The sequence below is a fragment of the Carassius carassius genome, chromosome 38 (assembly GCF_963082965.1).
Source record: "Carassius carassius chromosome 38, fCarCar2.1, whole genome shotgun sequence".
Classification (NCBI taxonomy): Eukaryota; Metazoa; Chordata; class Actinopteri; order Cypriniformes; family Cyprinidae; genus Carassius; species Carassius carassius.
Genome location: NC_081792.1, coordinates 27,988,691 through 28,012,829, shown reverse-complemented (window position 1 = coordinate 28,012,829; position 24,139 = coordinate 27,988,691). Strand labels below are relative to the sequence as shown.

The 24,139-nt window shown below is 35.9% G+C and overlaps 2 protein-coding genes across 2 annotated transcripts in view; one reads left to right on the top strand and one right to left on the bottom strand.

The window, feature by feature from the left end:
• Window positions 1–376: 376 nt before the first annotated feature.
• On the bottom strand, window positions 377–19,818 carry LOC132119708 (protein DENND6A-like). Its single transcript, XM_059529898.1, has 19 exons — window positions 19,509–19,818; window positions 19,018–19,056; window positions 18,742–18,784; window positions 13,624–13,736; window positions 13,407–13,487; window positions 11,035–11,140; window positions 10,008–10,087; window positions 9,831–9,890; window positions 9,692–9,747; window positions 8,822–8,944; window positions 7,868–7,963; window positions 6,616–6,710; window positions 6,368–6,433; window positions 6,150–6,214; window positions 5,979–6,068; window positions 5,603–5,656; window positions 5,390–5,499; window positions 2,108–2,285; window positions 377–1,159 (listed from the first exon to the last, which is right to left on the bottom strand). Exons 1-19 carry the CDS (start codon window positions 19,710–19,712, stop codon window positions 1,028–1,030), a joined length of 1,791 nt encoding a protein of 596 aa, XP_059385881.1. The 5' UTR covers window positions 19,713–19,818; the 3' UTR covers window positions 377–1,027.
• A 2,036-nt stretch (window positions 19,819–21,854) lies between these two features.
• LOC132119214 (sarcolemmal membrane-associated protein-like) overlaps window positions 21,855–24,139 on the top strand; it is a 56,111-nt gene continuing 53,826 nt past the window's right edge. The window contains 1 exon segment of the mRNA XM_059529005.1: window positions 21,855–23,182. Coding sequence (XP_059384988.1) covers window positions 22,985–23,182 — 198 coding nt within the window. The 5' untranslated portion in view covers window positions 21,855–22,984.

The window sequence follows — 24,139 nt, the reverse complement described above, 5'->3', positions numbered from 1 at the left end:
ATTTTCTTATTCTCACTTTCCATGATCATTCTGATTATTGCGTTATAACTTGGTGTAAAAAAAAAAAAGGGGAAATATTTACTGAAATAATATTTAACAATTTAATACTTCAACATGTAAAAAAAAAAAAGAAGAAGAAAAAAAAAAAGCAAAACAAAAGTGATTTGTTGCATGCAAACACCACAATGCAAAAAATAATCTAAATTTAAAAATATAATATAAATGGCAGTTTGGCATTGCCACAATATAAATTGGACATTTATAAATTTATATATTGTAAATTTAGTCTTATTGAATTTTGTTACATTTAAATTGCATATAATATATATGCAATTTATATATATGCATATATTTAATTACGATGAAAAAAAATTAAATGGAAAACTCTGGGGTAAATGTTATTAATTATCATGAAAATATTAATTTCCATTACTGTAATGCAACACACCTCATTTTGACAGAATTGACAGCAGTAGAATTTTTTATATTAGTTCAGTAATAGTTTTGCTTTTTTCTGTTCTGTTTTCTTTTTCTTCTGTTAAATTACGCAATAATAAGCAGTCATGAAAAATGGGAATAAGAAAATCTCAGGATCATTACAGAATGTAAACACATTAGACTTAATGGACTTAAAATAGGCTTCCTTTACTTTATGCAAACTATAATTTCCTGATTTTGAGGTTACAGATGACCTGGATGTGTTCTTATGAAGCCGATTTGATGTTCTTGCTCCAGATGTTCTGGTGTCACAGCACAATCTTTCACAGATCTCTCTTTCCTGACTCCATCTTCATGTTTAAAAGCAAAGGGAATTTTAATCTCACACGGTGAGACTTACAGCAGAGAGACTCAGAATGTGTCCGTGACACACGTGCATCATTCTGCCAACATTCGCCCCTCTCACGCTCAGGCACAGTCACTTCCTGTGTGGTTTTTGGCAATGCCAGCATTGTCAGTTCAAGGGCAGCAACAAGTGCACTTGAGGAGGATCCAGCAGAGAAATCTAGCACGTGTCTGTGGCTGAGGGTCAGGGGCTCGGCGGTTTGTGTAAGATGCCCTGCAGGTCCTCTGGAAGAGACAGGATGATGCTCTCGATATGGGCCTGTAGTTTGGGAAGAGTTCCTGTTTTGACAGGAAGCTGATCCTTCTCGGCCTGAGTCTGAGACACAAGATGGATAAACAGACTGAACAAAGAATATTATTTGAGTACTTCTACTTCAAAAATGTAATGTTTATTTTAATGTGTTACTTGTTGTTTATTTGTAATTGTCAAATTTACTCGCAATTTCTGAGTGAAATAGTAAATAAAAAGGATTTTTCGAAACAAAGATTATTACAAAGATATAACTATTTTCAGTCTTTCTACTACAAAATGTCACATTTAATTCAATGTTACTTGCTGTCTCTTTGTAATTATTTATGAAATTTAAATAGCAATTTCTAATTTAAAATGTCTATACACCATTTTTTTCAGTGAATGTGACGATAGCTATTTTTCCAACCAAGTTTCCTATTAAATAGGAATATCGCATAAAATATTGCAAACAAAGTGGCATTTCCATTCTATGTGTTTAAGAGAACACACGGGAAACTGAAAATATCAGTAATAAAACAATAAGTTGACACAACCAGGGATGCATGCAAGACTTTTCCCTGAAATGCAATAACAAATGATGTCATGTTATCTCGCATTTAAACGCAGGATTTTTAATGATGCGAGACGATTCTGGGAATTAATTATAGCAAATCAGACTCTGTCTCATGCATTTCAAAACAATATTTTAGATATCTGGAGAAACCAGCAAACCAATCACATGATCTGTCTAAGCAAAGTCAGAGTTTTTTCAAGCCATCCAAGATTGAGATGAGCTTGTTTCTTCATCAGATTTGGAGAAATGTAGCATGCTGTTTTTATCAGCTGTTTGGACTCTCATTCTGACGGCACCCATTCACTGCAGAGCATCCATTGGTGAGCAAGTGATGCAATGCTACATTTCTCCAAATCTGATGAAGAAACAAGCTCATCCTAATCTTGAATGATCTATAGTTAGTTTCAGCAAATGTTCATTTTTGGGAGAAGTATGCACAGGATGAGTGCAGGGCTCACCAGTTTCTCCTTGAGTTTGAGCACCAGGTCGACCGTCTCCACCTCTGTGTGTTTCTGTATCCGCAGCTGCAGGTCTTCCTCACACAGCGCCTCCAGATGAAGAGCTTCCAGCTTCTGCGTCATCTCCTTCCTGCGGTTCCTGAACCAGCCGTCGAAGTTCGGAGTCCTCAGGAACTGCCTGCGCGAGTCGAGTTTGGGAAACATTAACAGGGTTTCTGCAGGTTTCACAAAGTCAAATTTAAGACTTTTTAAGACCTTTTTAAGACCATTATGAATGAAATTTAAGACCTATATCACGAAAAAAAACGTACAAAGGAAACACAGAGTCTCAAAATTACTTGCAAACTAAATTAATTTATTCAAACTGAACATAGTACTGAAGACAGCTTAGATGCATTGTTGAACTACAGAAAAAAAAAATACAAACATCTTGACGAGAGTTTGCGGAAGCATGAGTGTGCACTACATTGATCTCAGCTCTTCTCCCTTGGCCAGAATCTCCTCATCAATGTTCTTGAGCTCTGCTGATTTTTCCTTGCTTGCCCTCCTCAGAGCATTTGACTTGGTTATTAGCTGAGCCATCTGACTGCCAGCCTTGTCCTCAGCCTCCTCTGCAAATTTGTCTGCATCTCTGAAAAGACTTTCAGCAACTGTTTGCATAGTGCTCCTCCTTTTTTGAGTTCCTCCAAGTAATTCTCTGCTACCTTTCTCTTTTGGCCCTGTACAAGGGACTCTTTCTTCTTTCTCTCTGTCTCAAGGTTAAGACGGTACCTGGTCCTGGCTGATGCTACCGAACTCGAGTTCTTTTGTCAGGGGGACTTTGGCAACACCCCCGTGTCGAGTGACATAGTCGCATACCAGCCTATGTGCTACTAAAGTGTCCTCTTGCATGTTGCAGGTTTCAATCTCTTTATTGACAGAAAAGCCTCTCTCAACAGTGGCCTGTCCATGAGACAAAATCAGAAGCTTCGGGCAAAAAGCAAAAAGCTCCGGGTAGTTTCCAAGGAAACAGCTCAAGAAGATGTCAAGCCTCTTTTGCATCGGTGTAAAGGTGACGAACTCCTCACTTCTGCACTCAACAGAAAGGAAGGCTTTAAATTGTTGGAGAATGACATCCCCTGAAACAAAAAAGTGAAAACAATATATTGATAAATCATTGCAATACATCATTACAATATATCAACAATCTGTAATGGTTATAATGAGCAGAATCACTACTGTAGATTTGTTTTATAATGGTAGACAATGTCAAAGCCTATTTCAAAACCAAGTCTGCCTTTGCACAAAGAACAGGTGCTTAACCGTGAATATGACAAAAGTAACAGATCTGCACTCAAAAATGTAATCCTGACTAGAAAAATAGAAAAAAAGAAGTGCACACAACAAAAGATAAGTCTACTGAAAAGGAGAACCAAAAAAGGTCTGGTAACCAGACAGTTTCTGGTCTCATTGACTTCCATAGTATATTTTTATTTCCTACTATGGAAGTCAATGAGACCAGAAACTGTCCGGTTACTCATATTCTTCTAAATATCTTCCTTTCTGTTCAGAAGAAAGAAATTCATACAGGTTTGAAACAACATGAGGGTGAGTATATGATGACAGAATTTTAACTTTTAAGTGGAGTATCCCTTTAAGAAATAAGCTTCTCAGAATACAATAGTGGTCAAATACTGAAACTTAAGTCTTATATAATGATGTATAGTTTGTCAAGGTATAATATTCAATCTGATAGTAACTTTGAACTAAATAAAAAAAAAACGCTTCAGTGCGACGGCGCACTGGTAAAAGTTAACAGGTTAAGAAAAAATGGGTAACAAAACAATCCTCTTAATACAACAGAAAATATCACTCTAATCACCCTTTTGCTAATGAAAAAAAATTATAAACAAAGTCGTAACAGTAAAACTGTTTGCTAAAATAAAACATTTACTTACTTTCACATGTTTCATTAAGTCCTCGGCTGTGGCATGCCCCATGAACTGGGATCCCAGTATGTGCAGGTCCAGCTGTTTCGTTTTGGTGGTGCGATTCAGACTTTCATCAGCACGAACGGTCCCGTGATTTTGGAAATTAGTTCTCTTTTTATAAAATCCGCTATTCCAAAGTGCGTAATGTAGGACGTTTTATCTTTCCCGCACCTGAAGGATTTAGCGATCTCAGAGTCCTGAAACATCGTTTGAAACAATTCCCCGATTTCCTCATTCGCACTGTAGGACTGGTGTCTAGTCACCGTGTGGAGAACCCAGAGCACCTCCGCTTTTAGTGTTGGCTCTGATCCAAAAGCGACACGGAGGTCGATTGCGGGAGTTGCGGAGCTAACAGTACTGTGTCGGCCTCGCCTAGGAAGTGTAGAAGTAGTGCTGGAGCCGTCAGATTCTTGCAAGAACTGGCTGATGGCTGTCGTTTGCTGGAGACCCTTCACAGCAGTTAGATGTTTTATCAGTTTTTGCATGAGACTCCAGCGCCCGTACACTCAACGTTCCCAATTTAATTGCTTTCTTGCATAACATGCAGTAGGCTTCAAATAGATTGTTTGGAACTGACTTTAACCAAGCACTAAATACAGATTTTTCAAGCCAAGTATCGCTAAACTTGCACTTCCACATGGCTGAATAAAATCCGTTTATACATCTGCCTGTGGTATCCAAGAGACTCGCGCCAATAACATGAAAGCTCAAAGCTGATTGGTTGTTGATATTGGTCTATTTTGTAGTCGTAATACAGACAATTATATTTGGACTAGCGAAATAAGGAACTACAACACCACGGATTAAATAAAAAAAAACATTCCAAAGCGCTGCGGGAGCGTTTCAATGAGATTTACATGGACGTAGGAAAATTAAGACCTGTTTAAAATGATTTAAGACCTAGAACACAATACTATAGCAAATTTAACACCTTCTAAGGCCTTAAATTGTGATTTTGAAATTTTAGACTTTTTAAGACCCCGCGGAAACCCTGATTAAAGACCAAGGCTGCATTTATGTGCTCAAAAATACAGTAAAAAGACTAATATTATGAAATATTTTCACAATTTCAAAAAGCTGTTTTCTATGTGAATATACTGTAAAATGTAATTTATTTCTGTGATACACAGCTGTATTTTCAGCATCATTCCTCCAGTCTTCAGTGTTACATGATCTTCAGAAATCATTATAATATACTGATTTTCTGCACAAGAAACATTTGTGATGCTTCATATTTAAGCTAAAACAATGATATTCTACTATACTACCCTACTATACTTCCTATACATATACACATGATATAAATCTGCACCTGTAGAGGCCGATCCAGTCTCCTTTGAGTCGTGAGGTGAGCTGAGGTCCGGCCTTCTCCAGCGTCTTCATAAACTCCTCCTGGTTGAACGGTCGAAGCTGGGGAGGACTCTGAGGAAGATGATGAAATAAAGAGAAACTTTGTGAGTATTCATAAAAATGACCAAATCTATTCATTGCACAGTAAAGTATCTGGTGGGGAAAAATCTCTTACTTTCCAGGGAGAGATGCTCTTCTGTAGAGGCATTAGACTGGCCACATAACGCTCCTGCAAATCAACCATATCATATTAAATTAGATCTGGAATTCATTACTTTAGCATGCATTTATCAGGTTTTCAGGAACAGTGTTATTTTAGCATTATTTATATATTATTTAAAAATTCTTTTTCAGTTTTCAATGTAATAATTTGATCAATTGTATCATTTTTTTTCATGCAAAATTTATATTTTATTATATTTTCAGCTTTATTTCAATTAATAGTAATGATGTTAACAGTATTAGTTAGCAATAACACTGTTCAGGACAGAGCGGGGCACATGTTAACAGTGGAAATGGGATTGGTTTTGCATGCAAAGAAATGTTCTTACCAGTGGTATGATGAAACTCTGTGTAAGTTCCAGGAAATATCGACGCAGAATTGCATTCTGGGCCGCTGAAGGACGCTTCTGCTGGACTCCCTGATGTTAACAGCAAAAATATTGAATTTATTCATGCGCTTGAATGTTTTAGCAGTGATATAAAACAGCAGAGACACTCACCTTCTGCAGCTGCTTGATAATGTCCTCGTCTTTGTTCAGGAAGGGTTTATATGCAGTGTAGACACCTGAGAGCAAACGCCAAACCAAGAAACCTTCAGTGTAACACCCAGTTTTATTTATATGCTTTTACAGTTTGGAGTTTCTCTGTAAGGGACTCCAGTTTAACTCAAACGTTACCAGAAAGAACGAACTCGTAGAGTTTTTCATTAAAGTCTCACCAGGCTTTGAGTCCAAAGTCTTCAGGTTTTTTAGTTTCTTCACTTTCATTTGTTTGGCCATCTCTCCTTTATAAAAAAAAAAAAAAAGAAAAAGAAAAGAAAAGGATGTTATACTACCGTCTTTAATGAAAAATGTATATATTGACCAAACGTCAATATTTACTGTTAATATAAACTTTAGAGAGTCATAATATTCCTCAAACATATCAAGTCTAATTCTATTTAACTTTATAATTAAAGGTCAGAACCTGCTTGTTTCATGTCTCCGATGCGGATGATGTGAGGCCAGTGCTGCAGAGTTTTGGCGAAAAATGGGTTTGTAACTCCCAGAATGACTGAAGGCCTACAGAAAAACAGGTTACAGTTAACACAGAGAGCCAGTGACACAAACACTTCCTGTCTGAGCTCCAGAAATATCCTCATCCATCGATCTGAACACAGAGCAGCATCTCGTCTATCATACCATCATCCTGCGTGACATTACATCGGATTACACGCTTCATTTGTAGGTCAAAAGAACGAGAAACTAGAAATATTACACACCTGTCTACAAACACAGGAAAAAATCCAATGAATAAAAATAAAATATAATATTATAAAATAAATTTATTACAAAACAATATTGTGATAAAATACAATTAATATTACTATATTTTATCTGCTATATTAAATATATTTATAAACTAAATTATAATAATTTTGAAAGCATTTAATGAAAACAATTAAAAAAAAAGGCAAAAGCATTAGAAACAATAACATTACAGGAACATTATTAGTATCTAAGTTACTTCACTGTGGGTTTTTGTAAAAATAAAACAAACATTTAAATTATATTTATTATAATAAATTACAATAAATATTTCAATATTAATACAATACATTAAATATATTAATAAATACAATTTTAAACATAATAAATACATTCAATGACAATAATTAACTTTTACAAATGCAAAAAACATTAATATGTAGATTAAATATAAATAAGGACAGGAATAGTCCCTCAGTTATGGCACTCAAACAAATGCTGATTTATATTTATGTTTATATTTAATCTATCTATCTGGAAAAATACAGTTTTTATATCTATTGGACACTCACAATAAACTACATTTATTCTAATAAAATATTTCAATATTAAATTAGTATATTAAATGTAATCATAAATAAATGTAAATATAATTATTATAAATAAATGTAATGAAACCAAATTACAGTTACAATTACAGGCAAAACATTAAAATATTGTATGTTTTATACAAAAATAAAGAAAGGGATAGTCTCTGTCACTTTACTCAAACAAACTTTGCTTTTTTGGGAAAATATAATTTCATAATAAATTATAATAAAAATAAAATATTTCAATATCAAAAACCATTATTTTAAAAAATACGTAAAATATATCTGTTTATGTAAACTATATAAAAAAAAGACTGACTGAACCTCACACATCCAGTTTCTTTCTTCATGCATGTGAAATCTTTTACATTGTTTACTTACGGAGCTTGTGTTCGAGTGGTGTATTCCTTAAACTCACTGTCATGAATGGTGAAATACGGCCGGAAATCACTGCAGTAGCGCAGAGGAGAGATACAGCTGCAGAGACAGAGACAGATCAGTCTGCTTCATTCGAAAGTGAAATATTCTGCTCACGGTAAACTCAGTATGTTTGCGTTGACGTGTGGTGTGTAACAGTGTCTCTGGAGTCTCTATATCCCACACATCAACTGACTTCAGAATTATCTAGCTGCCCTTCTTCAAGGTCGAGCACAGCATGTGAAACTCAGCATTAACCCCATCTGTCTGCTGTTAAGTACTGCATTACACCCCATGCACCTGGACGCTCACTGAATTTGGACATTTTTGCACAATGGAATGGATTTAAATATAATCAAATTGTGTTAAAATGAGTACTATATGTCTGTTATTAGCCGATAGCATTATCATTTTATAAACACACAAAGGAAGAACTACTGAAGATGGGTTTTTGGATTCTGTGCACGTCTAGAGTTCACTCACTGATGTGCAATTCTAAATTCATGTCATGTGCAATCATAGAGAAACGTGATGATGATTTGAGAAACAAGTTTTATCCTGCATTTTCAACGCAGAGTGATGACATCATCAACTGTAGGCAAACATTTAGTGTTATATCAAATACTAGACCGCTGCATACAGAGATGTGATCATTTCTGATGCATCTTAAGGGAATCTCATAAAATGCAGATTCAGCTATAAAATATAATTGGATTGATTGTAAAAAAGCATGTATATATATAAAATAAAATATAAAAAAAAAAAAATATGTATATATATATATATATTAAGGGGAGGCCACACATTACAGTGATTTTACCATGGTTAAAAGGTCTTTACACCTCTTAGCAGTGGTAAAATCACTGTAACACCACCTCACATGGCTTATTATTTTATTAATATTATTATTTGCTGTACCTGACCAATGCCAAAACAGTGTCTGAAGATTCTGCCGGTGATGGGGCCATGACCACCAACGCTTCACCGAGCAACACAAGCTCCCATAACATCTGAATATGAAAAAACACTGGATGGAAACACCTACAACACAAGAAACAATGAGAATATTATGACAAATTACACAACAGATCATTAACTGGATGCTGGAATTAATAGGATTTTTTTTTTCAATACCATTTAATGTGAAATATCCAGGCAATTTGGAGGAAATTCAGAGTCTTAGTAAACATTTTATGACCAACACACTAAAGTTCAAAAGTTTGAAATTTTAATTAAAACTTTTATGCATTAAAAAAAGTGACCATGAAGACATTCTTAATGTTACACAATATTTATATTTCACATAACTGCTTCTTTGAATGTTCTGTTCATTAAAGAATCCTGAAAAACTAAATGTATCAGGGGTTTCACAAAAATATGAAGCAGCACAACTGTTTTTAACATTCAGAAATGTTTCTTGAGCAGCAAAACAGCATTTTAGAATGATTTCTGAAGGATCATGTGACACTTAAGACTGGAGGAATTATGCTGAAAATTCAGCTGTGCATCACAGGAATAAATTACATTTTAGAGAATATTTGCATAGAAAATACTTATATTAAATCATAAAACGTTTTCACAATATTACAGATTTTTACTGTATTTTTAATTGAATAAATGCAGCCTTGGTGAGCAGAAGAGACTTCTAGTGTATGTCAACAACTTGCACTTTTCTCTGCTACCAACAGGAGGCCCCAGAGGACAAGTAATAAACAAACCCAGCCCAACTATGAAATATAGAACAATATGTACCAGCCACACTAGCACACACAAAAAAACATGCTTTACCTGAAGAGATCCACTTCATGGACGGTGGGCAGAACGATGGACACTAGACTGTCGCTCTGTGAATGAAAGATCAGACTCAATACATGGGAGCAAACTGACATAATCCCTCTGAATATGTCAGTGGTGGTGTGGTTCATACCGGCGCGGACTGGACAAGCTGAGACGTTCCAGGCTTGTCGTAACACGTGGGGATTCGCAACTGATGAGAGCAGACAGCAGCAGCCGTTAATAAAGTGCAATGGATATTCAAACACTTAGCTGACATCTTACAAAGAAAGAAAGAAAGAATAAAAAAAGAAAAAAAAAAAAGAGTTACCTTCATGACCACACCCATGATGGGGAGCGTGAGGATCTTCCCCGGAAACGGCGTGGGCCAGCGGTCAATATCATTACATGCTTCAATGCAAAAACATACAATATTCATCAATTCATTAAGTTCAGCAAGAAAAAACAAGATTAGGCAACATGATTTACAGACTATTTAATTTTAGAATTGAGGAATGTTGCCATGTAGTTGCTAAGGTGTTCTGAGTCATTGTTGCATGTTGTTACATGGTTGCTAAGGTATTACGCAGTTGCTAAGGTGTTCTGAGTCATTGTTGCATGATGCTACATGGTTGCTAAGGTATTACGCAGTTGCTTAGGTGTTCTGAGTCATTGTTGAATGATGCTACGCAGTTGCTAAGGTATTACGCAGTTGCTAAGCTGTTCTGAGTCCTTGTTGCATGTTGCTACGCAGTCGCTAAAGTATTACGCAGTTGCTTAGGTGTTCTGAGTCAGTGTTGCATGATACTATGCAGTTGCTAAGGTGTTCTGAGTACTTGTTAGATGTTGCTACGCAGTCGCGAAGGTATTACGCAGTTGCTAAGCTGTTCTGAGTCAGTGTTGCATGATGCTACGCAGTCGCTAAGGTATTACGCAGTTGTTAAGGTGTTCTGAGTTGTTGCACATTGCTACGCAGTTGTTAAGGTGTTAAGTCATTGCTGCATGTTGCTACGCAGTTGCTAAGGTACTAAGTCATTGTTGCATGTTGCTACGCAGTTGCGAAGGTATCCTTCTGCTTCACTGTTGCACATGCTATGCAGTTACTAAAGTGTTCTGAATCATTGTTGCATGTTCCTGCGCAGTTTCTAAGAGGTTCTGAGGTATTGTTGCATGTTGCTATGCAATTGCTAAGTTGTCAGTTGAGTCATTGTTGCTATGGAGTTTCTAAGGGGTTCTTCTGTGTGTTGCAAGGCGGTTAACTAGGTCCTTAATATTATGGTGCCAAGATAATAGTGTTGCTATTTGGTTTTCTAATTAGAAAAGTTGCAAGTTGACTTGTCCATGTTTTCAAGACTTACCGGCCTCTAAAAACGGCTCCTGTTTCTCAAAGTATTCAGGGGCGATGAGCTTCAGCAAAGAGTGGAAAAAGGTCACGTAGGGCAGCTTGCTGATGAGGACCAGAGACTGCAGGAGCGAGACACACACATGCATATATGAGAGAAATATCATGAAGTTCAAAAATCCTCTCCAGATACAGGCCAAACAACAGACAAGATCTTAAAGAAATAATATGGCTATGACCTTTTTCTTCCACAGCACAGAAAAGAAGATACGATGCAGTACATTCACACTGGCATAGATTAAAATATAATGTATTAAGAGCCTATATAACACATTAATGGTGATTTCTGGGGTTTGTTTTTTGTTTTTTTTTAAGGATCATACAGTACGATATAGTAAAAATAGGGAGAAAAAAATAGCTCAAGATTATGCAAACATAATTGACGCTGATGCTTAAATGTATAAAACCAAAAATATAAAATTCAACAGTATAGCAGATACTTACATAGAAATGCAAATAAATATCAGTAACTCTAATAACGACTATATCGCTAATAAACATATCTCTAATAATGAGTTAAGAAGATATTTAAATGCTTAGTTTGATGATCAAAATATAAAGCAATACAATGTGTGGAACAGGTTTTTCGGAAAAGTTGTTAATCATTTAAATTTTGTGCATGGAATATGCGTAAGCTTTATAAAGTAAACGATCAAATGCACATTTTTTATATTAGCTCAAATGCATCTGAAATCAGTTGGGAGTGGTAAGGAAACTAGAGTAACCAACATGGTTCCGTTAGTAAAGAAAACAAACCGGGGTTGTGTCCGTTCATGTCACAAACCACAACGTTTTATTGATGCTCAGTGAATCATCTCAGGTATTGCATAAGAAGCTACAAGGCCCCAGAAATCTCCTGTGTCAAAGTGTTAAGGTGTCGAAACACTCGCCGTCTTTAAAAACAACAACTTGAAAAGTTCCAGATCTCCCCTCTAATCTCCGCCTCTATTTTTAGGGTGTGAACAACGGTCGCTGGTGATAGATCAGACTGCAGTGTTGGGACTTGTTCAGACTCAGAGCTGCACTTGATCTTAGCTGGGGGGGAATTTCACTTTTAATGTAAGGACTTGAGAACCAAAACAAAGTGAGAAACCATTTAAAGCTCCGTGTTGAATAAAAACACCACTCAATTGTGCTCAAATCACTACAACCACTCGACCAATAAGAGTAGAGAACAGGAACAGAAGTTTCAGGAGTGACATCTGCTTTTAAATACTGGAGTGAAGCCTCTAAATTAGTGTTTTGTGTGTACGGAACAAAACTCACAACCAAAATTGTGATGGCTGACATCTTGGTAAGGACTGCAATGTTTTGGCATCTACTTTTTTTGACCAAATTAATATTAAAGCAACCAAAGACTGGATAACTTCAGGAATTTTGGAGTTTATGTTCGGGAAAGCTGCTTTTACCGGCACGCTTTTGAAGCATTGCCATGTCCACTTATTATAAGCGCTTTTGGGTTTGTTGTTTGAGCTTGGCTTATAAAGCGATGCAGTTAATAGTGTACGCAAGTGCAGGTCACAACTATTTGGTCTTATTATGGACTTGTTCTTGTTTGTAGAATTTCTAGCAAGATCAAGAGTCAAGACGTTCCTCGTTCCCTGAGATTTCTTGCACCGTTCATTCAGAAGATTCAGCTCTTACACGTTTAAATACATCACAAAGAGATCGTTAATCCAAAAATGAATATTAGCTGTAAATTTATTCGTCCAAGATTCAGCAGAACAGTATAAAAGGTTTTCAGCTGAGAACCGAGGTTCTTGGTGATTCATTAAATGCAACTCAATGGCTACCATCACTTGGGAGTGCAACATCATCTCCTGGCAATATATTGAGCTCTTATGAACTGAATCAAACGGTCTGTGCAAGATACTGATCATTATTTACAACATTATTATCTGTAATCCAGTTTTGCTTCATAAGATCTCAATATATCATCAGGAGCCACAGGGATTCATTTTGCTTCTAGATATGCTTGTTTGACTCTTAAATAATGGCATCCGTTGAATTTTCCCCCCCCCATACTATGGAAGTCAATTCTCACAGGTTTGAAACAATTTGAAGTTTAATACATTACAGAATTTACATTTTTGGTTGAACTGTCCCTATAAGCAACTGTATTTAGCTGCAGTGTGTATGTAGCCAACATTGTATATAATGTGCACTAAAGGGCCAAGAATTAGCTCTCGGGTGGATGAGACAAAAAATGCGTCACTGGAATCATTTGTCGCAGAGCCAGAAGCAACCTGCAAGTTCTAACAAATAGCAGTTGTCACTTTAAATTCATCATGTCCCTGATCAACAAGTGATAAATCATTCTGGTTGTACCTTCTGAAAGTAGCCTCTCTTGAGCGACTTGTCTCGCACCTGTCTGAAGTACACATACCCGTAGTAATAGCCCTGATCTCTCTGTGGAAAGATGAAAACAAGCACATTTCATATTAGTGATAATGACATGCAACAGATTATTTGCAGAAGTATTTCAGATAAGGTCAGGCTCTGCTTCATTAACCAGATTAGTTATGATTTATAGGTTGTTGTCGACCTTGAGACAGACCGGTGCATCCCGGTCGAAGTGGTCGAGGAAACATCCGAGTGACAACTTCCTGCCTGCGGCCTGCCGGAAACGGAAGCAGAACTGTGTGTCCCCGAGACAACCTGTGAGCAGAGACACAACCGGTTACATTTATCTGCAAAACTACGCAGCTTGAATCAAGGCCATTTTATTCATCTGATGTGCTTGTTTTTTCCAAAACAAATCTGACTTCAGCCACAATATCCGTGCTGCAAAATCAATCTATTCTGCAGAAATAAAAGCCATGGTACCAATTTGATGTGCTTTTGCCATTTAAAATAGCCAATAGGCTTTAGTTTACATCACAGTACAGCAAAACCGCATCTTGACATCAATGAAGGCACTTCAAATTCAGATGTGAGGAACGTCATCAAATTTTCTTCTCCATTACAATGAATATTTCCAGAATCCCAGAAAACATATTACATTTAATATGTCAAATAAACATTTATATTTCAACTTTTTTTTCGGAATGCACAATAAAAATGCAATCAAAACCAACACTTAATGGAAAAAAAAAAAAGAATTATCCACAAAAACAATTTTGATTTAATGGAGTCTTGAAAAATTTATAATTACTACATTAACTCTCAGTACGTCACTTAGAAAAACACTAAGCTGCAGATCTCTGAAAAATAAATAAATACAAAATAATAGAATATTATATAATATATTATTATTAATAAAATATCATATAAATCACGGAATAACACAAAGATTGAAATCTCAAAAATAATAAATAAATAAAATAATATAATAAAATATTAAAATAAATTATCTGCATGTTGTGTAATATGAGCATGACATTTACACGTCTTTTAGACATTCACAAATGTTTTTTAACACAGATGCAACATTCACAGTAGTCTATAAAAAGCAGCGTTTACTCAACAATCATTACATCAGTGCAACAGTTTAATAATTAGGCTTCAATCAATAAATAGGGATTTAGATGATAATTAAAGGGGCATTATCATGGAAAACACTAAAGACAGAAATAAATAGGTTGACATATATATATATATTTTTTTTTTTACACAGATACAAAACTTTCTAGTTAAGTTTTTGAAATGAGGTCTAACAAAAATTTACGGCATTTTTCTGTAAAGAAAATTACAGCCCAAAATAACTTGTTCAAAACCAGTCGTGGTTGTGCCATCAATATTTACAAGATGATTATTAAAAGGTCCTTATCACAGAAAACACTTAAGATAAATATGTTGACCAACTGGGGTTATTTTAGTTAACTAAAACTAAAATTAAACCATAAAAAAAAAACTTTAATTTCAAATAGTTGCAACAAAATTTTTGATCTTAATTTAGTTTAACTTGATGTACTAAAATAGCTTTAACTTAAACTGAAATAAAAATGTACAAAACTATATATATTAAAACCACTAAAAATAACCAAAACACACAAGAATACTAAAACAAGCTAAAATTAAAGCGAAAACTGAAGATATACAAATAAACTAAATTAGTATCTCAATGATACTAAAATAACAATTTGAGAAAATATATATTTTTACAGGAGACATTTTTATACTTTTTTTTTGTTTAATGTCAATTCTTTTATTAAAACAAATAGTCTATTATTTTTTCTGTAATAGTCAAAAATAGCCATTCAGTGTTTGTTCAAAACATTGCTATTGACAATTTTAGAATTGACTCATAATTGAAGTATTAATATTTCCACTACAAGCTTCAATACAATGTACTTGCAGCTTTCTACACTGTAAAAAAGAAAGAAAGTTCATTTTCATTCATGAAGTTACTGATTTTTGGAGTATGTTTTACAAGAAAATACCATTTCAAATAGTCAACTTTAATTCAGTGTGTTACTTGCTGATTCTTTGTAATTATCATCAGCATCATTACTCCAGATCTTCAGAAATCAGTGTAATAATCAGATTTGCTGCTCATTCAACCATTTATTATTAGCCATGTTTAAAACAGTTGTGCTGCTTCATGTTTTATTTGTGGAAACCATGATACATTTATTTGAGATTTAAATCTTTCCTGTAATGTAATTTTTTATCGATCTATTTAATCAATTTCTTGGGTAGAACCTGGTGGTTTGAAGGATAGTGGCAACAATTAAGTAAAGCTTCACTGTGATCCTTAAATCAAGTCTTTAAAGGTGCCATGTGCAAAAATTGAGATAAAAATATCCAAAAAATGACCTACACGCATCAAAAGAATGAAAAGAAATAAGGGCGATGATGTCATTAAAAAAATATCAAGTTATAGTGCTGCAGAGATATCAACCTTAATTAGCATTAGCATTACTAGCCCCAGCCCGACAGGTGTCGTAATACCAGTTTCGGCCATGGGAGGCGGTATGCGGGCAACATAACCACCAGCCAACCTGCAATACACGAATAATTTGCACGGCTTGTGGGCGTACTTATACCTGATGTCAATCATGTGGAAAGTACAGCCCACTACTTCATTTCAGTTCAGGGAAGAGAGCGGAAGGATGACTTAAGCCTTGGCAAGAGACCACCACCCGCTAACGTTACAGGGAAACAACTGCGCTCGGAATCACAAATCAAATCCGATAAGAAAAGGAGCCGAACCAGAGTAAACATCGGCACTGCTTTCAATCGCTGGAGACAACTGATGGACCTGAAAGAAATGAGGTTCGACACCGAACTTGCAACATTTCTTTTGGATTGGTAAGTTAGATGCTGTTAGTATTTTGCTAGAAGTTTGTTTTATATGTTTGTGTATTTTTTTTTCGGGAAGTTATAACATAGAAATGTATCGAAGGCTGTTCTATAAACGTGCTAATGTTAGCGATGGCTAACCGTAGCTGCGTTTGATAATTAGCTAGCTATAACTTACCCATTTTTTTATATCATAAGTAACCTGCTCTGTCTAGTCTGTTGGTCTCCGTGTCCTCTTTGCTTCGTGGTTTTTCTGTACGTGAGAAAATTGATGTGTTGCAAGAAAGCGTGTGAAAAGAGTCAATTGTGGGTGTCTCACGGTGAATGCTTGAGAGTTGGCAGCTCTGGTTACGTTGGTTGGCGCTAGCTTGGTCAACATCAGCTGTCTGATGTTGACCAATGATGTTGACAGAATGCTGTCTGTCAAATTAATTTAATTCCAATAATGTGTATATACAACTCAATGTAATATGAACAAAACGAATATGAACATATTCACTGGTAAAGGTGAAGGGGAGTAGCTTGAAGATGTCATGTTTCAAAATCACTTGACATCACCCAACGTTCCTCTGGAGACAAAACGTCCTCTTATAGCAGCGGTTCTCAATTCCAGTCCTCGCGCCCCACTGCTCTGCATATTTTGCACGTTTCTCTTTGTTAACACACCTGATTCAGATAATCAGCTCGTTAGAAATGAACTCCGTGCATGAACTGTTTTTCAAATGTTCATTGCTCCCTACTCTCTGAGCAGGGGAAATCTGTTGAAGTTTACCTCACATCGAAACATTCATTCACTGATTTATGCTGTGCAGCATCTTTAAACATGGACAACTGTGACATCATATACCTCTGTAAATCAATACAATTTAAATTCACGTCTTGCACACTTCAATGCACTTTGATTGGAACATATAGCTACGTTCACTTCGAACTGGAATCATGGCTGAATATCCTGTGATGTCCACTTCGCAGGGCACTTATGTTCGAATAGAACAAATGTCTGAAGCGCTAAGAGAAACGTTCAAAATGTGCAGAGCAGTGGGGCGCGAGGACTGCAATTGAGAACCGCTGTCTTATAGGCTTCGGCTATGCTCTAGGGTTGTTGTGAAGGTAGGGGCGGAGCATAGAGACTATGCCGTTTCTCATTTGTTACTCTAGAGTAGACCAATTCACTTTATTGAGGCATACTGCCCCCATCTGGTATGGAATGTGGAGTATGACTTGATTTTTTTGCCAGACATGACAGATGGCACCTTTAATGTCATCGAATGATTCTTGTTCTAAACCTGAACCATGCATATATATTGTTTTTGCTCAGAAAAAAATTTAACGGGATAAACACACACATATTACATAAATACATACACTTGTACATACATATATATATATATATATATATATGAGAAGATTGCTTTTTACTAGTTTGTAAAATATGATACACATCTGTGCTTTCAACAAAACATGTTACATCCTGTAACATATTGTATTGCAAGAGAGCTGAAGTGAGTAGAATGCTGGGATAGGATGTCTGCTCATACATCAGGTTCTCCAGTTTCAGAAAGACGAGAACATGATCAATAATAACTCACCAGGAGATTCACTAGCGGTGAGTGAAATCCACTAGCACATTCATGCAGAATAAGAGCGTCTGCGTGTTTACAAGGTCACTAACACAACTGTCCTGCAATCTTCAAATCCTGTTCCTCCTCATTTGTACTGTATCGATATTAATAACCCAAGTTTATTACAAACTAAAGTAACAGGCAGTGTCTTCTCTAATACAGAAGAGTCAGATACTTTCACGACCCACGCTGTGAGCTTCTTTCTGAATATGTATGTGGTGTTGCTAAAGGGAGGATGTCAAACTCTCAACCCACACACATTATTTAGTGTAAGGATCTTAGTACTCACTCAGATGAATTGCTCCAAATCAAACACAAGCCACACAACACGACTCCACTGCTTAATCACAAAACAGACACTTTGAGGACTAATAACACTCACATACAGTTTGGAGCGTGATTGAGGTTTATATCAGGATTTAAAAATATATTAATCACATCAATGTGATTATATATATATATATGTGTGTGTGTGTGTGTTAGGTTATTAAAAAACAAAACAAAAAAAAACTAACTGAAAATGAGAAATGTTTCCTTGGAAACAAGCTGAATTAAAATAAGTTTACAGTTTTTATATTTTATTACAATTCGCATTGATCTTATTTCAAGTAACAAAATGGTTTTATGGTTTTTGTTTTGGTTAACTATAATAACCCTGGATTTAAATATTAAAAGCTTGTTCAACTCATAGATGTTCAAATCTACATCCATGCATTTGCGCATCTCATCAGCTGTTTATTATTTACAACAAAAACAGGAAGAACAAAGAAAATCCATAGTGATGGAATACAATTTACCTGAATTGGAGTCCGGGAATGACAGATAGCATATATTCGTTTTCTAAAATGAGAGAAACAAAGAACACTCAATATCTTAAAATTAATCTGAGTTCATGTTATATATCTCGTCGAGTCAGATTACACACACACACACATATATATATATACATATATATATACACATATATATATACATATATATATACACATATATATATACACATATATATATACACATATATATATACATATATATATATATATATATATATATATATATAAACAGTTTGGTACCTCTTTTTCAGTGAGTCTGGAGTGGTGAGGATAGATAACCTGAAGTAGAAAGAAATAACATGCAAAATTAAAACAATTTGTATTTTCAAAAACTGCATTTCACAATCAAATGCATAAATGACACATAGATGAAAACATTTATTTAATGCACAAATATTTCATAGCTACTGAAAGCCTTTCAAAACATAAGATGTCAGGCACAATATCATGCACAAAATGAACTGCTTCCACTGCTCTAATATCCTGCTGTACTGCAAAACTGCAATTACAGTAAATTCCAATAAAATAAAAAGTTTCAAATTATTATATATATATATATATATATACACGGTATTTCTAGTAACATATACTATTTTTGATAACTCAGCTATTTTTGTTAGCCACTGATGCTAGCAGGTTTTCCATTGACTTCCACACAGTTAGCAGGCTAGCTCACAGATGACAGCTGAACAGACCGCAGTAATATGAGCTAATATGACAGTGTGCTGTACCTCCACAGCTTGGCCGAGCTCCAGATCGAAGCCGACCACACAGATACAGTGCAGCCAGGAGGAGAAGCGGTCCCACGGCAGCAGCAGCGGCTCCTCTACCGCTGGAGGCCCATCGACGGGCATCTCCTCCGCCGGGGAAACTCTCAGAGTATCTTCCGGGTCTTCCATCTGTTCTTCCAGTCCCTCAGAGTCCTGAAAGGCCATGGTGATACCCTCCGCTCGACCCAGGTGTGATCCGACTCGGTTTATTGATGAAAGCTGGAGAATCTCGAGCTGTAAATACAAACACTTCCAGGATGAACGGGGCGGAGCTTGCATCTTCTTCTTCTTCTTCTTCTTCTTTTCGTTTTATGGCAGATTGCAACCATGACTATAAAGGTGCATAACGCCACCTACTGTATAGGAGTATGTAACATGAGAAAATATTATCATGACTATATCATCAATAAAAAAAAAAAAAAAAAAAATAATACTACCTAAATCCTATTATATATTCCTATATTTTTGGAGCTTGCATCAACAGCGTGCTAACGTAATAAGTGAGGTCAGGATTTTTACGGGTGCGCACATGCAGCCACGGCGTCTCTAGCCTCATGAGTTTTAACTCTCTTATGATACAACAATAATAATAATAATAATAATAATAATAATAATAATAATAATTTTGTATTTTATTTTCAGATTGACATTTTGGAATGCAAAGAACAATGAAATACAATATGCGATTACTTATTTGATTATAAAGAGACCATAAAAAGAAGCATGATCTTTGCTAACTAAATTTCTTACTTTTTATAAATGATTTTTATTTGTCCATAAACCTTAAGGGGAAAAAAACCTTGAAAATCTCTAACGTTTGACATTGTCATTATTTAAAATTGACATGTCATGTTTATTTTTTTTATTTATTTATTTATTTATTTTTAATTTTGTGCAACCCCCAAGGCTTTTAGTGTAATTTTGGCCATTAAACATACATTCTTAAATTATGATTCCAATTATAGTATAGAATGTATAGTTATAACTAGTGCAACTGAGAAAAACATAATCCTTTCTGAATTCCATCTTTGCATAATTAAGTTTAATATTATTTATTTTTAATCCTATCCGATACAGTAGGTCAAATATGGTTTGGTTTCATTTTAAGATTATTGGATGGCTTTCTGAAATATGTGGTTTCTGTGGCACTCTTGTTGAAAGTAATAACATGTTAAGCTCTGTTGTCTATTTTCATATGAGTTCATATGGTGGCCTGTCACTTTAACATCATATAAAGTCTCAGGCATCACTGAACCGCATCATTATTTGCATATAGTTGTTTCAACAGTGATCACTTAATTACTCCTTATGGGTCACATTAAGAACCAAAACAAAGCAATTGGATTAGTCTGAGCAAGACATTAGAGTCAAATCAGCATGCTCCATTTGGTGTGACAGATGTTCAGTGTAATTTAGTCCACGGATTTCAAGTCCAAAAGCAGGGACTGGGGGCGGAGTTAGCTTTGAAATCCCTCCTTCTAGGGATGACTGTGAACTCCATAAATAACTTGTACTTTTACTGGGAGTCTAAAGCCCCTTTCAAATGCTTTGATTTTGCCAGTATGCATGTGTTTTGTGCTGTCTGTGTTTGCTAAGTAAGCTGTTTGTCAATGAACATTAAGTAAAACCCTTCCAGTTCAGCATTTTACTTACTTGGATTATTTAAAATGAATAAATTGGACCAGATAGTGAAGGAAAAGTGTACATCATTCATGAGAACTCCTTCAATGCTGTTTTAAAAAGGCATTCTAGAAAGCACCTCATGAATATGGTCTAATTTAATTTATGAATTTAGCAGACACTTCTATCCATAGCAACTTACAGTGCTTTCAGGCTTATATTTTTTTAACTAACATGTGTTCCCTGGGAATCAAACCCACAATCTTTTGCACTGCTAACACAATGCTTTACCACCGAGCCACAGGAACACTTTATAATTTGCCTTATATTCATAAAGGCTGTTATTATTTTTATAAGTTAACAAAAATTAATGCAGGACTGAACTAAAATTAAAATTAAGTAATTTATTCACGTATTTATTATTATATGTACTTATTTGTATATGTATTCACTGACTTGCTCATGTATTTCCTGATGTCTTTCAAACTCGGAACCTTGAGCCTTTAATAAAGTTTGATTTATTTATTAATTATTTAAAAATAATCTGCATGTTTTGTCCTCCATACCATCAATTTTCATTCCAAATGAAAAACTTAATCTCTTTCTCTGGAAACGCCATTCGTCTTCACAGCAGCCCCGATCCCGTTTACAAGTCACATTTAAGTCTCCGCCCCTTTCTCGCCTGTGCGCGGCCCCGCGGCGATTTGTGGCCGGTTTGTGTGTGTGTGTATGTGTGTGTGTCTCTCTTCAGGAGGACGACTTACTTCCAATTATCCTCTTGCACACAGCGATTTTTCCTCCCGTTTTCAGTGTCCTCGAGAGCGGAGACCTCCACGGCTCATCGCGGGACCGTGTCATGGACTTTATTCGTTTGTTTTCAGAGGAATTTACCACGTTCCTCAGCAAGCTAAGCTAGGTATCGAGCTCGCGAGCTAATAACGTTACTGGATTTGCGCAAATTCTCCGCACTCGGAAGTTGCACAGACGAAAAAAATAACTGCTCTCCACCGGATAAATACATTTGGAATCATTCATAAACTCTCTTCCTGTCCCGACGGCTTGATACGAAGAAGATAAAAGGCTATCGTTACCTCAGCGGAGCTAACGAGCTAACATGAAGTTAGCCAGCTAACGTTAACGCTTTCGTGTGGAAGAAAACACCTTCCGAGCGAGAGCTTGTTATATGAATTTCAGATAGTTAAAAGCTTGGTGATGTCGGGTTGATCAGGTCTTTGAGCTTGATATTGAATGACTGAGCTGTCTTATTGAAGGGTTGGGCTGATGATCTGTCCTGTAAACTTAAGCCAAAACCACTCACCTTAATAATCGTCGGGTTTAGCATTTACGATAGTTACATTACGTTTTGTATTCGTTGATATAGAAGTCATTGGCATTTAATCTAGAAACGCATGTTAATTTTTTTTGGGGTAGGATAGATTAGCTGGTCCAACAGGTTATTAGTTATATCAGCGTTTTTGTTGTGGCCAGGCCTATGGTTGTGAAGGGGGATGAGAATGAATTGTGTTGGGAAAGAGGTGTAAGAGCTCAAGTTGTGGACTGTCATCTTAAAAAACTGAGTTGTATGGAATTGGGCAGCTGGGTTGGCATCATGGGGGTATCGCAAGGGGGCATGAAGAAGTCATCTACATAGTGTCTAAGTACTTTTTAAGTTATGTAGTCGGTCAACTGGACAGCCTAGTATTTTTGTGTGTTGTTCTCCTGATAAGTCATTAGAAAGATTAGAGCAACAGGGCAGTCTGGATCAAGAAATCCTGTCTTTCGTCTCTGGTTGGAGTTGCACACCCAAGCCATCCTCAATGCCTTCAGCACTGGCCGTGTTCACCTGTCGCCCAAATTCACACCCGTTTCAGGAACGTCATGTCTATCTGGATGAGCCGGTCAGAATCGGGCGATCCGTGGCCCGGTGTCGCCCTGCCCAGAACAACGCTACCTTCGACTGCAAAGTGTTGTCCAGGAATCACGCTCTGGTGTGGTTCGACCACAAGACTGGAAAGGTAAATCGGGTGTTTTAGCTTTCTCAGCAGGTGAAACAGGTCAGATGACATGCAGATGAAAAATGCACCTCGAGCTGTCTTGATTAATTAGGATTTTCTGTCTACAGTAAGCTTATAAACATTCAGTGGTCCCCACCCAAAAGTCAGTATTTAGACGCTTAAGCTCCATTTGGTAACACTTTACTATACAGTAAATCCCCATTAGTTTTGACTATCAATGAGGAATGCATTTGTTACAGTATGCATTAATCTTTGTAAACTTTAATAAAAATGCAACTGTTTAATGTTAGTTCGGATCCATTAGATGTTTACAGATAAAACTTGATTTTAATAATAATGTAATGTTGAAATTAAATGAAAGTAGTCTAAATGTAATACATCTGTTTTGCATTGTTAGTTTCAGGTTAACTAATGTTAACCCTTAAAGACTTAATAATAGTAGTAATAAAAGTAGGTGCCTGACACACCTGCACCTACACCTTTTCTTTGTTTTTCAGACCTATTCTAGCAGTCAGCTTCAAGTGCCATATATCATTATGAACAGGAGAACCGAATGTCTAAGTTTAACTAATTTAAAGTCCCAATTTTCCTTTTGTTTTCTCTAAGAATGAATGAAATTACAGAATTAAGTAAAATCAAGCAACAAATGGGTGTTTTTTTATTGTGTACTCAAACAGAAACCCCTAAAGTTTGTACATATTTCTTTAGAAAGTTGTATCTGGGTGTTTTACACTTCCTAATAAAATGTTTGTTTACATTTAACATTCCCCAAGCAAGGGGAATTTTAACAATTTTGTTATCGACCCTTTTAAGTGAAAAACAGGCATATTTCATTACTATACCTTATTAAAAAGTGTTACCTTTCAATTTATGTCTGAATACCATTGCATTGAACGGCAAAATATCGTAAGACGAACCCAAGTGCTTTCTTTTCTCTGAACTGTTTTCACTTTTTTC